This window comes from Globicephala melas, chromosome 15 (assembly GCF_963455315.2).
Source record: "Globicephala melas chromosome 15, mGloMel1.2, whole genome shotgun sequence".
Lineage (NCBI taxonomy): Eukaryota > Metazoa > Chordata > Mammalia > Artiodactyla > Delphinidae > Globicephala > Globicephala melas.
In genome coordinates, this window is record NC_083328.1 from 3,983,843 (window position 1) to 4,008,619 (window position 24,777).

General features: G+C 45.6%; 1 protein-coding gene across 3 annotated transcripts in view; it reads right to left on the reverse strand.

The window, feature by feature from the left end:
* The window catches only part of RNF216 (ring finger protein 216), a 172,192-nt gene that overhangs the window by 7,906 nt on the left and 139,509 nt on the right, over positions 1–24,777 (reverse strand). For all 3 annotated transcript variants that reach the window (XM_030846620.2, XM_030846617.2, XM_030846618.2), the window contains exons 14-15: positions 23,753–23,850; positions 11,889–12,111 (exon numbers count right to left, since the gene is read on the reverse strand). In XM_030846620.2, coding sequence (XP_030702480.1) covers positions 11,889–12,111; positions 23,753–23,850 — 321 coding nt within the window. The remainder of the gene's footprint in view (positions 1–11,888; positions 12,112–23,752; positions 23,851–24,777) is intronic.

A 24,777-nucleotide genomic window follows, 5' to 3' on the forward strand; every position in this document is an offset into this window, starting at 1 on the left:
GCGCAGTGGTTGAGAGTCCGCCTGCCGATGCAGGGGACGTGGGTTCGTGCCCTGGTCTGGGAAGATCCCACATGCCGCGGAGTGGCTGGGCCCGTGAACCATGGCCGCTGAGCCTGCGCGTCCGGAGCCTGTGCTCCGCAACGGGAGAGGCCACAACAGTGAGAGGCCCGTGTACCGCAAAAAAAAAAAAAAAGTGAAGGCAGACTGAACTGTACACTTTAAAAATGGCAAATTTTACTTTACCACAATTTAAAAAGTTAATAATGTTAAAATAAAAAGAGTGAAGGTAGGTTTAGGGTTGATTTTGAGATAACACGTGAGGACTGGTCCCTCATCAGAACACTTCTTGGGTTGGATACGTGATACATGGGGATATTAAGGCTTTTCTAGAGGTGAGTTCCCTTGGGAAACATTCTAGGCATCCCAAGTGTCATCATTCACGGTGAATAAGAACACCTGTGAAAAAGTCTTGCCATTCTGCAAATCTAGGACACACCTAACCTGCTGGAAACAGGGAACAATAGGAGGAATAAAGATGACTGAGAGGGCCAGGGGTGTGTGGGCTGGATCACAGAATTAACTGTCCTCCAGCCCCCCTGCAGGGCCTGAGTCACTTACAGGAAATCCCGGCATGCTGGAGCAGCCCCCACCGTAGTGAATTTTATCTTAAAGCAACACTGGCTTCCTAACAGGCAGGCAGCTGGTGTGATGGGACTCCAGCTTTGGGGTTCCACAGACCTTGGCCTGGGGACCCCTCTACCCAACACGACTTAACCTGGAGGCTAATCATTTCCATAGCAGGTTTACTGTGAGAAGCAAATGATCTCACTTTTTATAAAGTGCCAAGCACAGTGATAGTAATAATGGCTTACTGTGTACCAGCTCCTGTTCTAAGCACCTCACATAGATTTCATAACAACTCCAGGAGTTAGGTACTATTAATTAATCCCCATATTACAAATGAGGAAACTGAGGTTTTTTAAAAATATTTTTTCTGATCAGGGATCGAATCCACGCCCCCTGCATTGGAAGCACGGAGTCTTAACCACTGGACCGCCAGGGAAGTCCCACACATAGTAAGGTTTGAATCCAGGCCTTCTCAAAGCCTGAGCTCTCAAGCACTTAAACCACTAGTTTCTGAATAGAAGCTTCTGGAACAGTATGACTGGAGGGGCCCAGAGTACTCTGCCTGCCCTGAGAACTGTCAGAGGTGACTATTTTTAGGCCCTGCTTTGTTCTAGAAAGAGTGTATCTTGCTCTCTTTGAAATATAAGAGTTCCTTCTCTTTGGGATGGGCAGAACTCTGAAATCTCCTTTCTCCACTGAATAAAAGAAGGGAATAGGGCAAAATAAAACACCTCTACTCAAGGAGATGAACAGCCAGCAGTACAGCAGAGAAGGGGACACTTCCCTGGAAAATTCCCATTTTCCTGGGGTCAGCTCACCCAGAAGTACATGTGCCATCACTTGGAACATCAGGTCTCTGACTGGCCTCCCCAGCACTTGGCCTTTGAGACAAAGCCAGCAGAACCTTCTCACCCAGAGTGGGAGCCGGGAGCTCGGGGAGAAACCAGAAGCCTAAGGTGCAGGCCAAGCTCTATCACTGAGGCCACAGGACTTAACTGGCTCATGGTAACTGAGTCGCCTATCACTCCTGACCTGGGCGCTGTTCCAGGCCATCTCCAGATGTCCTTGCCTTGTTGACATGTTTTCTCATGAGGCTACCAAGTTACCTGTATACCTTGGAGTCCCATGGAATTTTCTCCTTCTTCCACAAAAAGCCAGAGTTTTGATTCTCACACACATTAAAGCAACCTTGGGAAAAAGAGTTAAACAAAACACAAATAAAAAGGTAATTCCGGGCTTCCCTGGTGGACCAGTGGTTGAGAATCTGCCTGTTAATGCAGGGGACACGGGTTCGAGCCCTGGTCTGGGAGGATCCCACATGCCGCAGAGCAACTAGGCCCGTGAGCCACAACTACTGAGCCTGCGCGTCTGGAGCCTGTGCTCCGCAACAAGAGAGGCCACGATAATGAGAGGCCCGCGCACCGCGATGAAGAGTGGCCCCTGCTTGCCACAACTAGAGAAAGCCCTCGCACAGAAACGAAGACCCACCACAGCAAAAATAAATAAATAAATAAATTAATGAACTCCTACCCCCAACATCTTTTTTTTAAATTTATTATTTATAAATTTATTTTATTTATTTATTTTTGGCTGTGTTGGGTCTTCACTGCTGTGCGCGGGCTTTCTCTAGTTGTGTCAAGCAGGGGCTACTCTTTGGTGTGGTGCGCGGGCTTCTCATTGCGGTGGATTTTCTTGTTGCGGAGCATGGGCTTCAGTAGTTGTGGCACATGGGCTCAGTAGTTGTGGCTCACGGGCTCTAGAGCGCAGGCTCAGTAGCTGTGGCACAAGGGCTTAGTTGCTCCGCGGCATGTGGGATCTTCCAGGACCAGGGCTCGAACCCGTGTCCCCTGCATTGGCAGGCGGATTCTTAACCACTGCGCCACCGGGGAAGCCCAACATCTTAAAAAAAAAAAAAAAAAAAAAAGGTAATTCCTGGGACTTCCCTGGTGGTGCAGTGGTTAAGAATCCGCCTGCCAATGCAGGGGACACGGGTTCGAGCCCTGGTCCTGGAAGATCCCACATGCCGCGGAGCAACTAAGCCCGTGTGCCACAGCTACTGAGCCTGCGCTCTAGAGCCCGTGAGCCACAACTACTGAAGCCTGCACGCCTAGAACCCGTGCTCCACAACAAGAGAAGCCACCTCAATGAGAAGCCCGCACATTGCAACGAAGAGTAGCCCCCGTTCGCCGCAACTAGAGAAAGCCCACGGGCAGCAACGAAGACCCAACGCAGCCAAAAATAAATAAATTTAAAAAAATTTAAAAAAGAAAGAAAAAAGAAAGGTAATTCCTCACCAGAAATAACTCCTAGGAAGATTCTGGCCTAATTTCCATTGGTTGTTTTTGTATCCACATCTCACTTCCAAAATCCCTGAGGTTCCCTTCTAGAAGGCCACACTCTGCACACTCAGGTCCCCACTTCCCTGTGTGTAATGCGCTCGTTCACACACGCCTGCTCTCCAAGTGTCTCTCCCAGCCACAAGGGGCTGGCAGCATTCTACCCACAAGGAAACAGGCTCTGACAAGGCAGTTATGTGTTGAAGGTCACCAAGTAGATGATGAAGAGTGAAATCAGAATCAGGGCAGGGCCAGGCTGCTTCTTCTGGGCTTACAGCCCCCAGGGGAGCCTGGGCAGCTCTGGACTCTGCAGGCAATCAGAGGCCAAAGGCCTTGGGAGCAAGCTATTAGGGGCCCCTCTGACTGCTCTGACCCCAACAAAGTTGGAGGCTAAACGAAGCCCATTTGAGACCTGAGCTCCCCTTCATATCCTGCCTGCCTTGGTCAGTGGGTAACTGAGGGAGGAAGACAACTCTGTCCGGACTCACTGCACTGGACACCTCGACAGGCTCTAGTGAATGTCCACCAAGGGCAACATGCCCACCCCAGCATTCCTCTCCTTGGCCTTTGGCTTGGGGTTTAAGATGGACCCAGTAGGCCTTTTCCGCCCTCTTTCTGGCCCCTCCTCATCTTGGTGAAAACCTTGAAACAGATCCACAGGATATGCATATAAGCAAGTCTCAGACTGAGCATAAGGAAACGCCAGGCTAGAGTAGAAGTGAACCCCACAGACCACCACTGAATGTAATGAGAACTGGGATAGGAACATGTGTAGCACCCACAGTGGGCCAGTGCACCCCAAATGCAGTGCTGAGGACAAAGGATCACAGCAGAGAGTGACATGGAGTCTTGCAGCCCAGCAGATCTGGAAGAATGCTTTATATAAAGAAATGAGGGGTTGCATCTTAACAGTGAGAGGATTTTATTTCCTTTCCCTGAATTCCTCTGAGCTCAGCAAGATACAGAAATGCTGGCCTAACACAGAAGACTCTGACACGCTTACTTCACATGGAGGTGGGTAGGGAGTGAGGCACGGCAAGAGCATGAGGGGGATGGCAGGGGCCCGGCTTCTCCGAAACACCGACTCAGCACGCCAGCTGCCGGCAGGAAGTGAGGGAGAATTCACCAGAGAGGTTTTAATGAAGAAAAACAACCCCAAACCCCAACTCCTTAAAACGTGTCCCTCAACAATGAAGCCCCACAGCTCTGCCCATGGAGCAGGGTCTGGATGGGAGAAAAAGAAGGAAGAGAAACTGCAAGTGGTTAAAGGGAAAAAGAGAAGGTTTCCACCAATCAGATATTGACAACAATCGCCAACCACAGGCTGAAGGTTCCTAAAATAAATGTCTGCGTACTTAGCACACGGCTTGTTCTTGCGAGGCTTTTAAACATCCTTTTGAGCCCGTTTTCTTCAACATTTCTGGACACCAGAGCTGCCAGCCTGCTTGCCTGCTGCCAGCCTCCGGTGACCATGAAGGGAGGGTGATGATTTTTCTTCTCCATTTAACTTTTCCTCCCTGTAAAAAGGTGACTGAGAAGTGCAAGTCAACTGCTGCTTCCCTCCTGCAATTTTGGGGGTGGGGCTGGGGCTGGGATCCAGGTCATGTATGGCCACAGCTGTTGTTAATAAACTTGCAATGATTTCATAAAAGGCTTCCAAAGAGCTGAGGATTTAGTTTCAAATTATTCCCAGATTGGCTGCAGATCGCCGAGCAACACCAGACCCTAACCCCCCCAGCGCCAGCTGTCCCCCTGCAACAGGAAATTGGGGGGAGGAGGGTGCAGCACAGCCCGGAGTGGCACATGCTGTGCAGCTGGGGTCTGGAATGGCCAGGGAGGGGGTGCGGAGGTGGTCTGGATAATGTGTTGGGGAGGAGCAAAGACTGGACGGCTCTCTGCTGGTTTCTGCAACTATCTCCTCGGGTCACAGGGGCCTGGAACGCAAACACCTTTCTGTCTAGAGCTCCCCCCAGGGACCTGGAGGCAGCATGGGGTGTGGCCATGTTGGGACTCCTGTCAGGGTCAAGCACTCAGCCTGGGTCCTGCTGGCATCTGCTGAACATGACACATGCCAACATGCCATGTTTACTGGACTGAGCCATACTGTGGCCCTCCTTGGTACAATCCTCTAGTGACATCTAAACCTGACTGGGGACACTGTCAAGGCCCCTTTCTACCATCTGCAGCTTGCTCAATGGGGAAGGGTCCAGCGAGGGCCTATCCCTTTACGGAGGCCTGCGTGACTCACTGGGTGCAGGGGCCCTGCGGGCAGCTATCGGCAAGCTCCCGTACTTGTGACCTCTTGTTCCAGACAGAGAGTGGAGACTTGGGGAGTGGAAGGAGCTAACAGCTGGCTGAAGACCTGGATTTGTACCCTGGTTTTACCAAGTGACCTGAATCTTGTTTTCATCATCTGCAGAATGCGAAAGTGGTCCCGCTTCCATGTTGTAACAGAAACAATGGTGTTTAAAACAGTGACTTGAAATAAAATGCTAAGGCCAACTGTGGAAGTTAAGTGATAGGGCAACATGGGTGTTCACTTTACCATCTTCTTCACAGAAGGTAAATTTTAAAAGTTAAGGAAAAACCCCTGAAACTGAAAATTAGTTCCCGAGCTAAACTCTGGAATATCTTTCTGAAGATACTCCCTAAAATGATCTCCACCTTTCCCTCCTCAACCCTGTATCTGAAATACTTTTATTTCCTCCTCCTTTCCCAGGCCACTCAAACAAGGGTCTCAAAGGTGCCCAGTGCCCTCCGTGCCCCTGACCCATCAGGAAGACAGACACTGGTCCAGGCTGGGTGGTGCTGGAGCCAACTAAGGGGAGAAAGCAGAAAGCAGCTTTGTTTAAGATGCTGAGAGAACAGAAGACCTGAGATCAACACATGCCACGTTTTTTTTTTTTAATTTGGCATGCAGGATCTTAGTTCCCAGACCAGGGATTGAACCTGTGCCCTCAGCAGTGAAAGCGCAGAGCTCTAACCACTGGACGGCCACGGAATTCCCCATGCCACCTTTTACTGACCACAATCTTCTGCAAGTTTCTTCATTTGTAAAACTGGGATGATACATTGGCCTTAGAGGACTGTCAAAGAATTAAATATATTAACACATATTAATGTCAGGTTCAATCCACTGCAGGCTTGAGAAAAATAAATAATTCTCTTAACCAAACGGCTAGACGACAATGGTGCCAAATTGTAAACTGGCTGTTAAAGCCCTAGGGTTTTATTTGAACTGAACATGCTTCAAATTCTTATATTTAAAAAACAAAGAAGTTGTAGAAAACAATTCTGTGCAGTTTCTGGTAGCCAAAACCCAAGATAAATACTGACTTTGTTTTGTATTAAAGAGAAAATGCTCTTACGAATTTTGCCCCACTTCTAGAATCCGGACTGCCAGATGACTGCTCTGAACATGGCTTCTAACAGTTAAGATGTAACTTGTTAACCCCCTTAAGTTACCACTCACGGACAAGAAAAAAGTCAGCACATACGGGTCCAGTAAAGTCCCGGGGTAACCATTCCCCCACTGCAAAATGATGTTTGTTCATTTATGTGTTGTGATTTGGCTGTGCATTCTGACCCCTAAGCTAGAAAACTGTGGTTTGTTGTGACTGGTTTGCTTCTGTTTTTTTTTTTTCCTTCTTAAAAAGACATCTTGTTTTTACAAGACTCTTGGTTGAATGTTTTGAGCTTATTTCTGACAACTAACAGATAACTGACAGCTTTCTAATATGCAGTTAGTTCAGTTCCCAAGCAATCTCTAGTCATTAAGGATGAAAACTCAACTTCTCTCCAAACCATGAAGGGATAACTCCCTCATGGACAAATGAGAGATTCTTCCTGGCCTTGCCGGTTAATTAAGCCAGAGAAAAGGCTGGATGACAGGGCATGCTTTGTTTCCCTGAACTTCTGAATGGCTTTGTGTTCCCAGAAGCCCCAACAGATGCTGGGTTGGAATTCAATCGGTCTCCTGGTGAGAATCAAGGAAACGGGGCTGATCCCGGTTTTGATGGGAACGGGACAAATGGAACAAAATCTCTGGCTGTGGCTACCAGAGGAAATCGGAGGGATTTGTATTTGCCTGACCTTCCTTTCGAACTTTATTTTGAGCAAGTACAGAACCTTTCTCAGGGTAGAAGACGACAATTCAACATGAAAATGAGGGGCAGTTGCATGCTATGGCACCGAAACAAGGTAACAGAACACGAGAAACGTTTATGATCAATTCCATGTGTGGGAAGAAAAGGGAGGTGGCAGGAGAAGAACAAGACAGAGCAGAAAGGAAAATGGGGCTGAGAAGAAACCAGACTGCCTGCCGCACACCCTGCCACACGTGGTAACTCCCACGCTGCTCTCTGCTTCTAGAGAGGAAAGCAGGCTGAGGAATGCTTCTTAGGAGCACCGCTGAAGAAATGGACGCTATTTCTTCACCAAGTTCCTAGAGATGCTCAGGCCCCCAGTTTGCTCGCTGGATGGGACTGAGGAACCGAGTCTGTGGAACTGCCAGGGCCTGGGAAGTTTTGTCACAAAATGCAGTGTGGGTTACCTTGGAGAGCACTTCCCACTGTGGGCCACACCTCCCTCCACTCAACCAGCAACAGAAGGATGACTGTTTATTCCAAAGTCACCCCTTTCTTTCAATTATTTCCTCAGTGGTAGGAGGGCAGGCTCGCTAAGGGTTTTACTGGGTCACGGAGCTGTGGGATAAGAGCAATTTCTGGGTCCCTCAGCCCAGTTTTCCACCCAGGAGGAGACTGTTCCTGACATGCAGATGCCGGGTTTTCACAGAGGACTCAGTGTTTAACAAAACTGTGGGGGGTTCTGAGGATTAGGATTAGGCCACCAGCTTGGCCTGCTGTGGCTTTCAACAGGGGCCAGCCTGTGACCCTGACACCTTTTCTTATCAGGCATATTGGAGGTGTTCTATATGAGGGAAAAAGATTGGTGGCTTACAAGACTTTTATCTTTGACTTACAAAGTTTTTTAGATTTGGATTAATGATCAATCTTTAAAAATTGGGAGATTTCACATTAAAATACAGATTTCCAACCTCTCTGGAAAATCTGAAGCCGTGGTAACTCTGAGCACAGTCCCATCTAGCAACAGACTATGGGGGCTTAGGCCAAGTCACTCGTGTACTCAGGGCCTGCAACAGCTCCCAGCACACTCAGTGAGACCCATGGCCTGCTTCTGTGCCCACCTCTCTCACCTCCCTCCCCTCGTTCACCACCTGCAAGCCACACCAGCCTTCTTTCTGTTCCACGAATAGGCCGAATCTGTTTTATTTCTTTGGCCGGCCTTGCTCCTCCTTTGCATGCAGGTTTCGCTGTAAATGCTGCCTCTCAGAGAGGCCTGCAGAGATGACTCCCCCCTCCGGCTCCTGTCATTCTCTACTGCATCATTCTTACTGCTCCTACACAGTACCAACCACATGAAGTACCTCTGTTTTAAACTTAATAGACTGTAAACGCCAAGAAAACTAGTCCTGGCAACACTGAATAGTTACAAACAAAGAATGGATGAATCTATAATTTCTCCAGTGATTTGAATGATATTTTTGTCACATATTAAATTCTTATGGGACTGTTCCTGGTCTCTACCTTGTCCCCTTGATCTATCTGTCTATTCTTGCATTAGTCTGCGTGATTTTTTTTTTTTTTTTTTTTTTTGCGGTACGCGGGCCTCTCACTGCTGCGGCCTCTCCCGTTGCGGAGCACAGGCTCTGGACGCGCAGGCTCCGCGGCCATGGCTCACGGGCCCAGCCGCTCCGCGGCATGTGGGATCTTCCCGGACCGGGGCACGAACCCGTGTCCCCTGCATCGGCAGGTGGACTCTCAACTACTGCACCACCAGGGAAGCCCCAGTCTACGTGATTTTGATTCGTGCAGCTTCACAGTAAAAATTAGTCTCACTTTCAAAATTACAGGTAATTTTTCAAGAAAAAAAAATCCGACTGAATTTAAACGGGAATTGCAGTAAACTTGTAGATTACTTTGGATATAAGTGATCTCTCTGTAATACCAAGTCTCCCCTTTGAGGGACAAGGCGCTTCTCCACTATCCAGGTCATCCTCACTTGCCCCAGTGAAAGCTGGCTCGTCAATGGCTATCCCCAGGCCTCCGCAGGCTATGGTGCAGCTTCCTTGCTAGCTCCAAGTTGGCAGGGTATCTATTCACTGTTATGCTCAATTGTTTTTTGGTAGAACAAGTCTTCTCACATACTACATTGCCATCCTTACAGAGCAACTTACAACTGACTAGCAAACTTAAAAATCATTGGGACTTCCCTGGTGGCACAGTGGTTAAGAATCTGTCTGCCAATGCAGGGGACACGGGTTTGGGCCCTGGTCCGGAAGATCCCACATGCCGCAGAGCAACTAAGCCCACGTGCCACAACTACTGAGCCTGTGCTCTAGAGCCTGCAACCCAAAACTACTGAGCCCGCGTGCCAAGAGCCCGTGCTCCGCAACAAGAGAAGCCACCGCAATGAGAAGCCTGTGTACTGCAACAAAGAGTAGCCCCTGCTCGCTGCATCTAGAGATAGCTTGAGCACAGCAACGAAGACCCAACAAGCCAATAAATAAATAAATAAATAAATGAAACTTATTGTTATTATATACATAAAAAAAAAAAAAACAAAGCACATTTCTCCACATGTTCAAGTCTCTTCACGTCCTTCAATACGGTTTTATAGTTTTCTTCATACTTCTTGTTAAAGTTCATTTCCTGGGTATTTCACGATTTATATAGCTACTGTGAATGGCATTCTGTATATCTATTTTGTATCTAGCTATCTTTCACTGCTTCTGATGCCTTTTCAGTTGATTATTTTGTCTTTTCTCAGGTTTAAAACGGTAGGTTTACCTTTTTTTTTCCTCTTTTTTTGGGGGGGCTGTGCTAGGTCTTCGTTGCTGCGCACGGGCTTTCTCTAGCTGTGGTGAGCGGGGGCAACTCTTCGTTGCAGAGTGTGGGCTTCTCATTGCGGTGGCTTTTCTTTTTGTGGAGCACGGGCTCTAGGCGCGTGGGCTTCAGCAGTTGCAGCGTGTGGGCTCAGCAGCTGCGGCTCATGGGCTCTAGAGTACAGGCTCAGTAGTTGTGGCACATGGGCTTAGTTGCTCCGTGGCATGTGGGATCTTCCCAGACCAGGGACAGAACCTGTGTATCCTGCACTGGCAGGCGGATTCTTAACCACTGCACCACCAGGGAAGTCCTGCTTTTCTTCTTTACATATAAAAGTGCTTAGGGGCTTCCCTGGTGGCGCAGTGGTTGAGAGTCCGCCTGCCGATGCAGGGGACGCGGGTTCGTGCCCCGGCCTGGGAGGGTCCCACGTGCCGCGGAGCGGCTGGGCCCGTGGGCCATGGCCGCTGAGCCTGCGCATCCGGAGCCGGGAGAGGCCACAACAGTGAGAGGCCCGCGTACCGCAAAAAAAAAAAAGTGCTTAGAACTTTTTATTGGACACACAGTGGGTGTTCAATAAGCATTAGTGATCATCTTCTCCAATATCTATATTTTTCATCTTATTCTCTCAGCTAACTGCATTGAATAGCACAAATAATGGTGATAGTCTTATATATGACTTTTGGGGAATGTTTCTATGTATTTCATTATTAAATACATGCTAATGACTGTTTTGAAACATGGGGCTTATAAAATATATTAATTATATATTAATTATAAATTATATTAATCATATTATAGTATCCTTCTAATACTACTGTTAAAGCTTAAATCAAGAACGGATACAGTCATCCCTAGATATCCACAGGGGGTTGGTTCCAGGACCCCCATGGACACCAAAACCAGTGTTGCTCAAGTCCCTTATATAAAATAGTGTAGTATTTGCACATAACCTATGCACATCCTCCCGCATACTTTAAATAATCTCTAGATTACTTATAATACCCAATACAATGTAAATGCTATGTAAATAGTTGCTGGTGTGTGGCGAATTCAAGTTTTGCTTTTTGGAACTTTCTGGAAATTTTTTTCCCTGAATATTTTCAGTACATGGTTGGTTGAATCCACAGATGTAGAACCTGCAGATACAGAGGGCAGACTGTATTTGTCTTTTTTTTTTTTTGGATTTTATTGTTTTGTATTTATTTTTGTTTCACACACACTGTATTTAATTTTATAAGAGATGAATAGACTGACACCAAGCATTGTAAATGGATGACCACAACAAAAGCAACAATGATTGCAATTACCAAACACGAAACACACTCACACTATGTCATAATATTGACATTCAGTCCAGGAATCCTCCACTGTAACAGCTCCTTTACTCTGCAATGAAAATTGGTTTGTATAGTTTTTGCCCCTGAGTCCTTGTGGGATTTTTTTTCTTTTTATTCTAACAGAAAGTCACAAAAATTACAGTCACCCTCATCAGTGTATTTGTCTTTATCACCTAAAGATATCATATGGTTAAGTTATATTAACAGAGTTCTTAATACTGAGCCATCCTTGCACATCTGGAACAATCTCACTCGGTCATGGTTTCTATTTGCTGATATTTTATTTAAAGAATTTTAAACCTATATTCGTAAGTGAGATAAATCTGTAGATTTCTTTTTCAGGGTTACCTCTGAGAGGTTTTGGTATCAGCATTATGCTGGCTTTATACAAATATATGTAAAACATTCGTTTACTTTTCTATCCTCGGAAGTATTTCAAATGGCATAGAAAAATTTTATTCCCTAAAGGATTAAAAGAATTTGCTCATAAACTGTTGCAGAATGCTGCTTTCTGAGGAGTAGCTTTTTAGCTACTTTCTCAATTTTTGTGTGTAGTTATCTATGCAGTTCCCTATCTTTTCAGGATTCAAAATGTGTTATGTATGTATAAAATCTCTTTTTGTCATATTACGTTATAGATACTTTTTCCCTACAAAGCAACATGTAGTCATGCATTCACTTACAGTGGGGTCGGTCCAGAGGGAGCATCTTGAACACTCCTGGCAAGGGGCTCCTGGGGAGCGAGGATGCTGGCAGAAGTGGTCATATCCATTGATAGATACTCGACAGAGGTAGCACATTTGGGCACCGCAGCGGCAAGACATGCGGTTGCAGCCTTCTGATTTGATGAGGCCGGTCCCACACTTATGGCATTTCCTAATGCGGGCTGCAGTCATCTTTTCTTCACTAAAAAAAAGAAAACAGGATTGGAGATAGCACGGAAGATAAAAAAGAAAGAAAAATATTATGGCCCTTAAAGTCTTCCTTTCTTTCCACAGATAATGATTGCTTGGCTCTTTTGGTGACATTCGAAGGGTGAAAAGAGCCTATGTTTTGGGCTTCCCTGGTGGTGCAGTGGTTGGGAATCCGCCTGCCAATGCAGGGGACACGAATTTGAGCCCTGGTCCGGGAAGATCCCACATGCTGTGGAGTAGCTAGGCCCGTGTGCAACAACTGTGCCTGTACTCTACAGCCCGCGAGCCACAACTACTGAGCCTGCATGCTGCAACTACTGAAGCTTGTGCGCCTGCAGCCCATGCTCTATAACGAGAAAGGTCACTGCAGTGAGAGGCCTACGCACTGCAATGCAGGGTGGCCCCCAATCGCCGCAACTAGAGAGAGCCCTCGCGCAGCAACGAAGACCCAACTCAGTCAAACAAACAAACAAACAAAAAAAGGAGCCTGTATTTTGGAGTCTCAGAACTGCTTCAGTTTTTCAGTTGTATGACCTTGGGTAAATTATTTAACTGCCTCGAGACCCAGTTTCCTCATTTTTAAATTGGGAGAACCGAACTTTCTCATAGTGTTTTACAAAATTAATTAATTAATTAATTTTAACATCTCATAGTGTTTTGAGGATTACAGATAAGATACAGGGTACCCTGGGGCAAGTGCCTGGCACCTAGTATTTAGAAAATGATTATTCTATTTGTTATAGGAGTCCCTATAGGCTTAAAATGGAGAGAAAAAACTCAGTGTCTTCCTAAACAATGTTTTTTATATACACAAAGCTGGATAATGGAGAGCCAGTAAACCTTAGTTACATACACATCTTAGGTTTTTAAATACATACTTGACATAGGGCTGGGGTAGACACAGCTGGGGGCGATCCAATGCCACCTATGACTTCTTCCTGTTGGCAAAGCTCACTCCTATGACAAACTGGCATGTTGGAATAATACCTTCTCAGACTCCCTTGCAGCTAGGGGATGGGCACACATATGACTCAATCCTGGCCAATGGGAAGCTTGTAGGGAGGCAACTTGTTTCCAGAAGCACTTTTAACTGATATCTAGAGTCAAAATGACAGGTCTTGGCTTGTTTTCAAGAGCTGGCACTTCTGAATTAGTTACTTCTAATGGTGCTGTTCATAACTCTGAAATAACACTTGCCACCTTTGCCTATTATTGCTTATGTGTGTCTTCCTCTGCTGTGTTGAGTTCCTTAAAGTATAAGGCAGAGGCTATGATGCTTGTACCCAGCTGGCATGAAGAAGTATCATCTTGATGGGAAGGAGTCAAAAGGTATTCCTGCTGAGACCAAGAAGAGCATGAATAGCCTTGAAGGACTCATCCCATTGCTTGAGAACTTCTCTCCTCTCCGAGTACAAACACAGTGTGTAACCAGGTAATTGCTTCATTGTAAAGAATGTAATAATGTGGGGATGAGTTCTGATCTGCACTCTCCCTCCTAAAGCTGAGGGAATGCAGCCTTCTTCCTTCCACTGCTCCCAGTTTTTCTGCTAATTAGTAAGAGTAGCCAGATGAGCCTGTGGTCAGGCAAGTGTTGTTTTTTTTTCTTTTTTAAATATACATTTAGGACTTCCCTGGTGGCACAGTGGTTAAGAATCCGCCTGCCAACGCAGGGGACAAGGGTTTGAGCCCTGGTCTGGGAAGATCCCACATGCCACAGAGCAACTAAGCCCGTGTGCCACAACTACTGAGCCTGTGCTCTAGAGCCTGCGAGCCACAACTACTGAGCCTGTGAGCCACAACTACTGAAGCCCGTGCGCCTAGAGCCCGTGCTCTGCAACGAGAAGCCACTGCAATGAGAAGCCCGTGCACCGCAATGAAGAGCAACCCCTGCTTGCCGCAACTAGAGAAAGCCCGCCCACAGCAACGAAAACCCAACACAGCCAACATAAATAAATAATAAAAGATATTAAAAAAATTATATATATAAAAAAATACATTTATTTATTTATTTTTGGCTGCGTCGGGTCTTTGTTGCTGCACACGGGCTTTCTCCAGCTGCTGTGTGCAGGCTTCTCATTGCAGTGGCTTCTCTTGTTGTGGAGCATGGGCTCTAGGCATGTGGGCTTCAGTAGTTGTGGCATGTGGGCTCAGTAGTTGTGGCTCACAGGCTCTAGAGTGCAGGCTTAGTAGTTGTGGCGCACAGATTTAGCTGCTCCATGGCATGTGGGATGCTCCCGAACCAGGGCTCGAACCCATATCCCCTGCATTGGCAGGCGGATTCTTAACCACTGCGACACCAGGGAAGTCCAGGCAAGTGGTTTTAGTTACTGATATTTAGAAGACTGTTGTAGAATGCTCCTCAGAAGCCAGATCATATGTGTTTAAAAATAGGAAAATACATTAGGAAATTGGCTGCTATTCATTTCATTTAGGTCTAAGCTTTGAACGGCCCAAAATGAAGGCAGGCAGAACTTTGGCCTGAAAAGAATTTAAACCCAGTTCAAGTTACAGAAGAACAAATGAGTTCTAAGTTTTGCTGAACAGGAAACAAGGTCAAGGAGACAAAGTTTTAAAAAAGTAAATTTATTATTGTCAACATTGTACACATGTTCATGATTTCAGTTAGCTCAGCAACTGTGAAGACAGTTCTCAATGTTCCATGTTAAGACTCACAAGGTTCTGGGACTTCCCTGGTGGTCCAGTGGGTGAGACTCCATGCTCCCAATGCAGGGGGCCCAGGTTCAATCCCTGGTCGGGGAACTAGATTCCCCCATGCATGCCACAACTAAGAGTTCGCATGCCACAACTAAGAGTCTGCATGCCACAACTAAGAGTCCTCATGCTGCAACTAAGAAGCCCACATGCCACAACTGAAGATCCTGTATGCCGCAACTAAACATGCCACAACGAAGATCCCATGTGCCACAACTGAGACCTGATGCAGCCAAAATAAATAAATATTCAAAATTATTATTATTTTAAAATAAAGTTCTTGTCTTTTATTTTTTATTATTTTATTTATCCCCCCCCCCGCCCCCGCCGCTTTTTCAGCTGCACCGGGTCTTAGTTGAGGCATATGGGATCTTTGTTGAGGCATGCGGGATCTTTCATTATGGCACGTGGTCTCTTCGTTGCAGTGCTCAGGCTCCTCTCTAGTTGTGGCGTGTGGGTTGCAGGGCGCGTGGGCTCCAGAGCGCGTGGGCTCTGCAGTTTATGGCACGCGGGGTCTCTCATTGAGGCGTGTGAGTTCAATAGTTGTGGCATGCAGGCTTAGTTGCCCTGCAGCATGTGGGATCTTAGTTCCCTGACCAGGGATTGAACTTGTGTCCCCTGCATTGGAAGGCTGATTCTTTACCCCTGGACCACCAGGGAAGTCCCCAAAATTACTATTAAAAAAACAAACAAGACTCACAAGGTTCTGATGAAAAAGTCTCCAATGAAAAGCTGTGACCAAAACACAATTACAATTTTCTATGGCACAAACTTTCTGTGTACACGCACCCTGGAGACTGAGGTGTGGCCTTAAGCCATTGCACTCTGCCTGGGGGCTGGCTCATGTCTTCCCTGGGCAGCTGCTTAGATTGTAGTGTGGGAGAGGAGTGGCTAAAGAGAACCAAGGTTATATAGTCCTTTCCAGGAAGAGGGTGCATTTGCTTGCTCTGTTCCACCAAGCTGTCAGTCGCCAATGTGAAATAATACTGGGTGTGGTGGGGGAGAAATGGATGGAGGAGGGGGCTTCCCTGGTGGCGCAGTGGTTGAGAGTCCGTCTGCCGATGCGGGGGACGCGGGTTTGTGCCCCAGTCCGGGAGGATCCCACGTGCTGCGGAGCGTCTAGGCCCATGAGCCATGCCCGCTGAGCCTGCGCGCCCGGAGCGGGAGAGGCCACGGCAGTGAGAGGCCCGAGTGCCGCAAAAAAAAAAAAAAAAAAGGATGGAGGAATATGAAAAACACATACAACTCAGCATGGTTATAATGTTCAAATAGCTACTCAACACTGCAAGGATATCTATTCAAGTCCTTTGTTTTTGCAAAAGAACATAACTAGATAGGGCCAGAATGGCCCTGTACCATAAAAGGACTGCTATTATGGGATGTGGTGACCACCTATCCAGTAATGTGAAAGTGCAAAATGGGACTGGGGAGAAATCATAGTTGATTTTTTTGGGAGGAGGGTGATTTGGCAAGAAGATTCGAAACTAGGCAGGAAGCAAACAGCCCTACAGGATGTGATCATTCACAGGAAAGGAAGAGAAGCCTGGGCTGCAGCTGTGTGGACTGACCTTGTGTTCAAACACGAAGGCTCACTGCCCTCCTCTACATAACCAATCAAGATCCTACGATTCCATGATTATTTGTTCTCACCACTATTTAATTATGTTGGAAACTCCTTTTGGGAGCTGTCCTTATTTCTTGTAGCATACACTATTCAAAATCGTAAATGGCTTTCCTCTGTGAGCATGTGTATGCATTTTTTTGGTGATCATGTGCACATAAAATTTACCATTTTATCTATTTTAAAGTGTACAATTCAGGGACATTTAGTATATTCCCAATGTTGTGCATCCATCATCATTACCTAGTTCCAGAACATCTTCATCACCCCCAAAGGAAACTGTACCTATTAAGCACTCACTCTCCCCAATCCCATGTCCCCTGCAACTGCTCATCTGCCTTCTGTCTCTAACGGTTTTGTCTATTCTGTACATAGGCAAATATCCATAAGCCTATGAATACTTTATATAAATGGAATCATACAAGATGTGGCCTTTTGAAAGTGGTTTCTTTCACTTAGCATGTTTTGAAGGCTCATCCACAGTGTAGCCAAACATCTTCATTCCCTTTCCACGGCTGAATAATATTCCACTCTATGGATATACTACACTCTGTTTACCATTCATCAGCTGGTGGACATTTGGGTTGTTTCCTCCATTTGGCTATTGCAAACAGTGCTTCTAACGAACATTCTTGTACAAGTTTTGCTGGAATACCTGCCCCATCTTATACCACTTATTATGCTGTATCTTATGATTTAGCAATAAACTGCTTATGATTCCCTGTGTGTACCCTGTGCCTACAAAAAGTGATACCAGATTCCTGTGAGCATCTTTGAGAGTGGCACCACCATCAAGGGGTGCTGATTCTCAATAAATCTCCTTTTACTTCTCTGTCTGGACTGTATAGAGGAATGGGTCTTGGAGAACACTGCATTACTATAAGCCTAATCAGGTGCTGACTCTAATTGCAGCTGCTGTTCCAGATGTCATTTCTTACCAGAGCAAATAAACATAACCTCTGGCAACTGGTATGCAGCCAATGATCTGGAAAATGCTTTTATTTTCTGACCAATAAGCCGAGAACACCAGAAGCAGTTGGCAAGGACCTTGATCATCTGTCAACCAACAGACAATCCACTGGACCACTATTCTAATGACATGCAAATAGAACCCAGTTAACAGGAAGTAGCAGGTACTTTACGATACATTAATATGGTGTATGTATGCCAGAAGGTGGGAGATAGATCTCTTGAAAATACAGAGATCTCTAATCTCTATGAATCTCTGGTGGCCTGGAGGTCATGTGCATATATATCAGGCTATTCCTTCCAAAGCTACGCACACATTGCTGTTATGTTGTATCCCCTACCACAAAGAAAGAAGTCAGACATTTGGGAGGCCTTTCTGGATTTTGGAATTAACATATATCACATCTGGATACATGGTTCTGATCCATTTACTGCTGATACAAAAGGCCAGGTTTAAGTAGGGTCTAAACCAAGAGAAGCCTTCCAGCTGCTATTGGACCCAGTGGTGTTCCAAGTGTCTACGGCAGACCAACATGCTGAACAGAGCTCGTATCAGGAACTGACTGGAGAGTCAGACAGGGGGCTGTGCTTCAAAAAGTAACCAACTCTGGGAATTCCCTGGTGGTCCAAAGGTTAGGACGTGGCACTTTTACTGTGGAGGCGGGTTCGATCCCTGGTTGGGGAACTAAGATCCTGAAATCTGTACAGTGTGGCCAAAAAAAAAAGGAATCAAGTCTTCTCCTTCTGAGAAACATCTCTGGGTCTGTGACCGAGTCTTGGAGTAGTCTAAATGCCTGATCAAGAACCAGTTTATAGGGTTTCCCTGGTGGCACAGTGGTTGAGAGTCTGCCTGCCGATGCAGGGGACACGGGTTCGTGCCCCGGTCTGGGAAGATCCCACATGCCACGGAGCGGCTGGGCCGTGAGCCATGGCCGTTGAGCCTGCGCGTCCGGAGCCTGTGCTCCGCAACGGGAGAGGCCACAACAGTGAGAGGCCCACATACTGCAAAAAAAAAGAAGGAAAAAAAAAAAAAAAGAACCAGTTTATAGAGCTGGGCAATACTCCATTACCAACTGCAAGTAGAGTACACATGACCAGGCTTGAGCAGGCCCTGGATACAAGACGTCGTCTGTTTATGTGCTTCGTCACATGTATAAATCAGGGCTCCCTGCTTAAAAAAAGAAAACAACAACAACAAAGAGCTAATACTTACTATATATATAGACTTATCACGTGGCAAGAACCATTCTGGGTATTTTAATCTTCATAACAACCCTACAAGTAGATATGATTATGCTCTATACTTTACAGATAAGGAAATTTAGGCACAGAAAGATTTAAAAATTTGCCTAAGGTTCTTAACTACAGCTATCCAGGGTGAGCACTCAATAAATCTGTACTGACTTCATGAATAAGACATCCTTCTTCAAGGCAAAACAAAGGCTCAAACAGCAACAACAGAAATCATCCGTTCCTCCCAACTCAAACTAGATATGACATGTCCACAATGACAAGAACAGATTTGGGGGGAGCTGGCTCGTAAACCGGCTGAAAGACAATTCCAAATGAGAAGTTTAAAGTGTTTTAGGCGATAGCACAACTGCTAGAATACTGCCAGACAAGATGATGACTTTGAAAAAAGAACATTTTTTGACATGTTCATCACTCAAGGCCATGCCACTGGTCAGGGTGGTGGTCACTCTAAAATATAAAGGCTGGCTGACAGGGATAAGCCTGGATGTGACGAAGCAGTACCAGATTTTTCTAGTTGGCGTGGTATTTGTGATTACTATGTATGTGGCTGAATTAGTTTTCTTTTGTTTACTGTAACCTTAATCACATCTGCAAAGCCTTTTGCCATGTGAGATGAAAAACAAAACAAAACAAACCACAGGTTCTGGGGATTAGGGCATGGATTATCTTTGGAGGCCATTTTCTCTTCTCTAACATAGTCTGCCCTCTGGCTTCCTAAGACTGATATCCATCCCACATGCAAACTACAGTGACCTCATCTCAAGGACCCCAAAGATCTCATCCAGTATAACATCAACTCAAATTTCATCATCTAAATTAGGTATAGATGAGACTCTGGGTATGATCCACTATGGGACACACTTCCTCTCCATTTGTGGGCCTGGGAAACTAAAGAAACAAATTATCTGCTCCTAAAATACAATGATGGGACAGGCCTAGGACAGCATTTATAGATATTCTGGTTCAAAGGGGGAGAAAATGGAAGGAAAAAAGGAGCCACCATTCCTAATAAATTTAGAAATCCAGCTGGGCAAACTCCCTTATATTTCAGCTCTGAGCACAATCCTCTGTGGCTCACAGCTCTGTTCATGGCTTGAAGAGGAATAATCCTTCCTTTTTCAAGAAAGGTAGCATATGTTTGCAGCTGAGTAGTTTTTAATCAGCCTATTTGCTGCTTATAGAATTTTGGGGGTCTGACAGACTTCTTTCATTTTGTACTGTCTCTTTCAGTCCAACCTGGCAGTGTTTCTACTGATATAAAATTCTCAAGAACCTTGTGGGTCTCCCATGTATGTCACAGGGATTCATTCCATCAAGACATGAAGCTCAGGGGCTTCCCTGGTGGCACAGTGGTGGCCAATGCAGGCGACACAGGTTCGATCCCTGGTCCGGGAAGATCCCACATGCTGTGGCGCAACTAAGCCCATGCTCCACAACTACTGAGCCCGCACTCTAGAGCCCACAAGCCACAACTACCGAGGCCCAAGTGTCTGGAGCCCGTGCTCCACAACAAGAGAAGCCAATGCAGTAAGAAGCCCACGCACTGCAACGAAGAGTAGCCCCTGCTCCCCGCAACTAGAGAAAGCCCGTGCACAGCAACGAAGACCCAACACAGCCAATAATAAATAAATAAATAAATAAATTTATTAAAAAAAAAAAAAAAAGACATGAAGCTCATTCACAGATATTTCCTTGATAATCCCATCTCTACTTTTGGCTTCTGCTTAGATGGCTGAGGGATAATGCCCGAGTTTCCTAGAGGCTCCCTGGTTACACTGAGGGGATCTGTGAGTCACTCTCTCAGGCTCTTCAAAGAGCCTTTGTGTAAATGAACACTCTGACATTCTCAAGGCAGCCTTGGTTTTTTTCTCTAGAGCATGCTTTTCCTGACAGTCAATCTCTTAATTTTAGGGTCTTTTATCAACTGGAGAGTATGAGATTTTCAGAAACAATCAAGCCTGTTCCTTAAAAAAAAAAATTTATTTATTTATTTATTTATTATTTTTGGCTGTGTTGGGTCTTCGTTGCTGTGTGCGGGCCTTCTCTAGTTGCGGCGAGCAGGGGATACTCTTCGTTGCAGTGCGCAGGCTTCCCATTGCGGTGGCTTCTCTCGTTGCAGAGCAGAGGCTCCAGGCATGCAGGCTTCAGTAGCTGTGGCACGCGGGCTCAACAGTTGTGGCTCGTGGGCTCTAGAGTGCAGGCTCAGTAGTTGTGGTACACGGGCTTAGTTGCTCCATGGCATGTGGGATCTTTCTGGACCAGGGCTCGAACCCTTGCCCCTTGCACCAGCAGGTGGATTCTTGACCACTGCGCCACCAGAGAAGTCCCGCCTGTTCCTTTTTGTTAACAGCTCTCCTCTCAGTCTGTCTCTTTCCACTTGCATTTTCTACTCTTCAATACTGTGCTTGGGGGACTTCCCTGGTGGTCCAGTGGGTAAGACTCTGTGCTCCCAATGCAGGGGGCCTGGGTTCAATGCCTGGTTGGGGAACTAGATCCCCCATGCATGCCTCAACTAAGAGTCCGCATGCCGCAAATAAAGATCCTACATGCCAAAACTAAGATCCAGCAGAGCCAAAAAAAAAAAAAAATACTGTGCTTGGAAACTTCAGTTAAATGTCGTTTCACCATTTACAAGTTCTACTTTCTTCATAATTGCTGGACACAAGTCAGCTAAGCTTTCTGCCATTATATAACAAGGATTCCCTTTCCTCCAGTTTTCAATAACATGTTTTCCATTTCCTTCTGAGTCCTCACCAGCACTGCCTTTCGTGTCCGTATTTCTACTAACAGTCTGTTCATGGTGATTTAAGTGTTCTCTAAGGTAATTTAGGCTTTGCCCATAATGGTCCTCACTTACTTCTGAGCCCTCAATGGTGGTTTCTAATGTCTGTATTTCTACTAATGGTCTGTTCAAGGCAATCTATGTATTTTTCTATCATGCTTCTCAAAATTCTTCCAGTTTCTACCCATTGCCCAATTCCAAACCCATTTCTACATTTTAAGGTATCTGTTACAGCAGCATTCCACTTCTGGTTCCAAAATTTATTTTCTATTGCTGCTATAACAAATTACCCCAAACTTATTAGCTAAATGTAACACAAATTTATTATTTTATAGTTTTATAGGTCAGAAGTCCAGCATGGATCTCATCAGACTAAAATCAAGGTGCTGGTGGGCTATGTTACCTACTGGAGGTTCTAAGAGACAATCTGTTTGCTGCTCATCTGGAATGTCAGAGGATTCAGTTCTTTGAGGTTGTAGGACTTGAAGTCCCCATTTTCTTGGCAGCTATAAACAGAAGGTTATTCTCTGCTTCTGGAAGCTCTCACGTTCCTTGGCTCATGGCCTTCTTCCTCTACCTTCACAGAGAGCAACAGGAGGTAAAATTCTTCTTGTGTCTCTCTGACTCTTTGTCCATCATTCCATCTTTGTCTGAGCAGAGAAAAGCTCACTCTGCTTTTAAGAAGTCATGTGATTAGACTGGATTTCCCTGGATAATTCACGATAATCTTCCCTATTTCAAGTTCCATAACCTGAATCACATTTGGAAAGTCCCTACTGCCATGTAAGGAAATATATCCAAAGATTTATAGGTTCCAGAGATTAGGACATGGGACATCTTTGGGGAACATTATTCTGCCTACCAAACCTGTGGCAAACAGCAAAGTCATGGAGCCATTTGTCTAGGTTCAAATTCCTGCTACGCCAATTACTACCTGTGTGACCATGTTTACTTGGGCTCTCTGTGTGTCAGTTGTGTCATCTGTAAAATGAGGATAATAGTACCTATCTGTGGTGGAGACCTGGAGACTGTTAACTGCCCCAAATAGCCATTTCCCACTTTATTTTCTTGGTCACAAAACCCACTCCTTACCCTTCAAATTTAAGCTGGAGAAAAATTCGGCCAGCTAGAAACTATATATGGTATCTGCCTTGGAGCCAAGTTGTGGCCATATGACTCAGTTTAGACCAACAGGGTATGAGCAGAAGTAATATATGTAATTTCTGCTTCACTTAAAACTTAGAAGCTGCCTGCCTGGCAACTTGTCTCTGTCTCTCTCCTTTTCTACGGGCTGGAGTGCAAATGTGGCTGCAACCTAGTCACAATTATGCAGATAAGAACACCACCTTAGTGAAGCAATGAGATCAAGAAACCTAGGTCTTTGAATGACCTCGTGGGACAGATCTGCCCCACCTGCCAGGCAGGGCTAGACTATCATATGAGAGAGAAATAGACTTCTGTATTATATAAATCAATGTATTTAATAGCTGTAAAGTGCCCAGACACATAAGGAGTGCTACACAGTGATGTTCTTCTTACTGACTGCATTATTTTGAATTCCGGAGGTTGTAATTCTACTTAATGTCTCAGGCCACCAGTCTCCTACAGAAAACAGATAAGCAACAGTAGTGCAATGTGACTTAATTAAAATGTGTAATAAGGGACTCCCCTGGTGGTGCAGTGGATGAGAATCCGCCTGCCAATGCAGGGGACACATGCTCAATCCCTGGCCCAGGAGGATACTACATGCCACGGAGCAACTAAGCCTGTGCGCCACAACTATTGAGCCTGTGCTCTCGAGCCCGTGAACCACAACTACTGAAGCCCACAAGCCACAACTACTGAAGCCCGCGCGCCTAGAGCCCGTGCTCGGTAACAGAAGCCACTGCAATGAGAAGCCTGCGTACCGCAACGAAGAGTAGCCCCTGCTCGCTGCAACTAGAGAAAAGCCTGCGCACAGCAATGAAGACTCAACGCGGCCAAAAATAAGTTAATTAAAATGTGTAATAACACATTTTATTTTATTAGTAAAGAGAAGAGGAACCGAAAAAGTTATTGAATTCATATGTGCCAGGGATTTACTATGTTACATTTGACCGAGAAATAGTTCTAAGAGGCTGCAGAGATGAGGAAACAGAGGCTCAGGGGTTAGGTCCCTTCCTTGAGATCATTCTAGCCTGGGGTAGCTTCAGAGCTTATTTTTCCCACAATATTCACTGCCCCCTCTGCCCAAAAGGCAGGTTAATGGGGGAGTTGCAAAGCAGTCAATAAGCCCCCCTGAATCATGTTACTCACATAGATGTTCGGTACTTGATGTCATCTTTTTCAGCCAGTTCTTCACAAGTGAGACCGTTGTGCTCTTTCCAGAGTCCCTGACACTTCCTACAGGTTTCCTGGGGATAAAGGAGAGACACAAAGACAGCTCTTGGTGAGTAGACCCCATATACGTCTCTGTTGAGCAATCGGGAATGCGAAACACGCTTCACTTGGCTTGGTACTTTCAGAGGATCTCTCTCCTTTTCAGCAGGGATATTTCTAAAGACGTCTCAATAGAAGATGCAAGAATCATTATAAGAAAGCATGGGGAAATTTTTCTCTCCTTGGATCAAAAGAAAGTGTCGCTCCCATCACCCAAGGTTTATAAGGTTTTCTAAAATGCCAGGAGTCACCTGAAAAAACTACAGAAGATAAATTTATGTGATCTTGGTTTTTTAAAAATAAAACACTGTGAGCTGCTTGAGGTCTGGTTCTGCCCAGCGTTCCAGTGTTGGTCTGGCATAGACCACTTGTGTTGAATTGAAGTGAAGAACAGTCTAGATTAGGATCACTAGGGGTCCTTAAGGGAGACATTCCCTCAGTCATCCCTCACTCATAAACATGGATATCATCCTCCACAGCTTAACTTCATTTATAAACATAAATTCAAAATAATTACTAATTTTTATTCTAGGACTCTTCACAGTTTATAAAATATTTTCACATGTGCCAGAAACCATCTCACATCAGTAACAGGAATTTAAAGAAACATTAATGCAATTTAATTTCCATAAATAGAAACCACAACCCTAATAAGTACAATGAAGGAAGAAATGGTGGTGTCAGCTTTGTTTGGCCTGGGGCGACAGTGAAGGCTTGAGGACGTGGAGCCTGAGATCAGAAAGACGAGTCAAAGAAAGCAGAAAGAGAATAGCATTCCAGACAGAGGAACAGTAAGAGAAAGACTCTGGTAGATGAAACTGGCCGAGTTTGGTTCCTGTAGCTGGACTGCAGGCAGTGAAAATAGGCCTCGTGAGGCCCGCTGGAGCCTGTCCATGTGACGC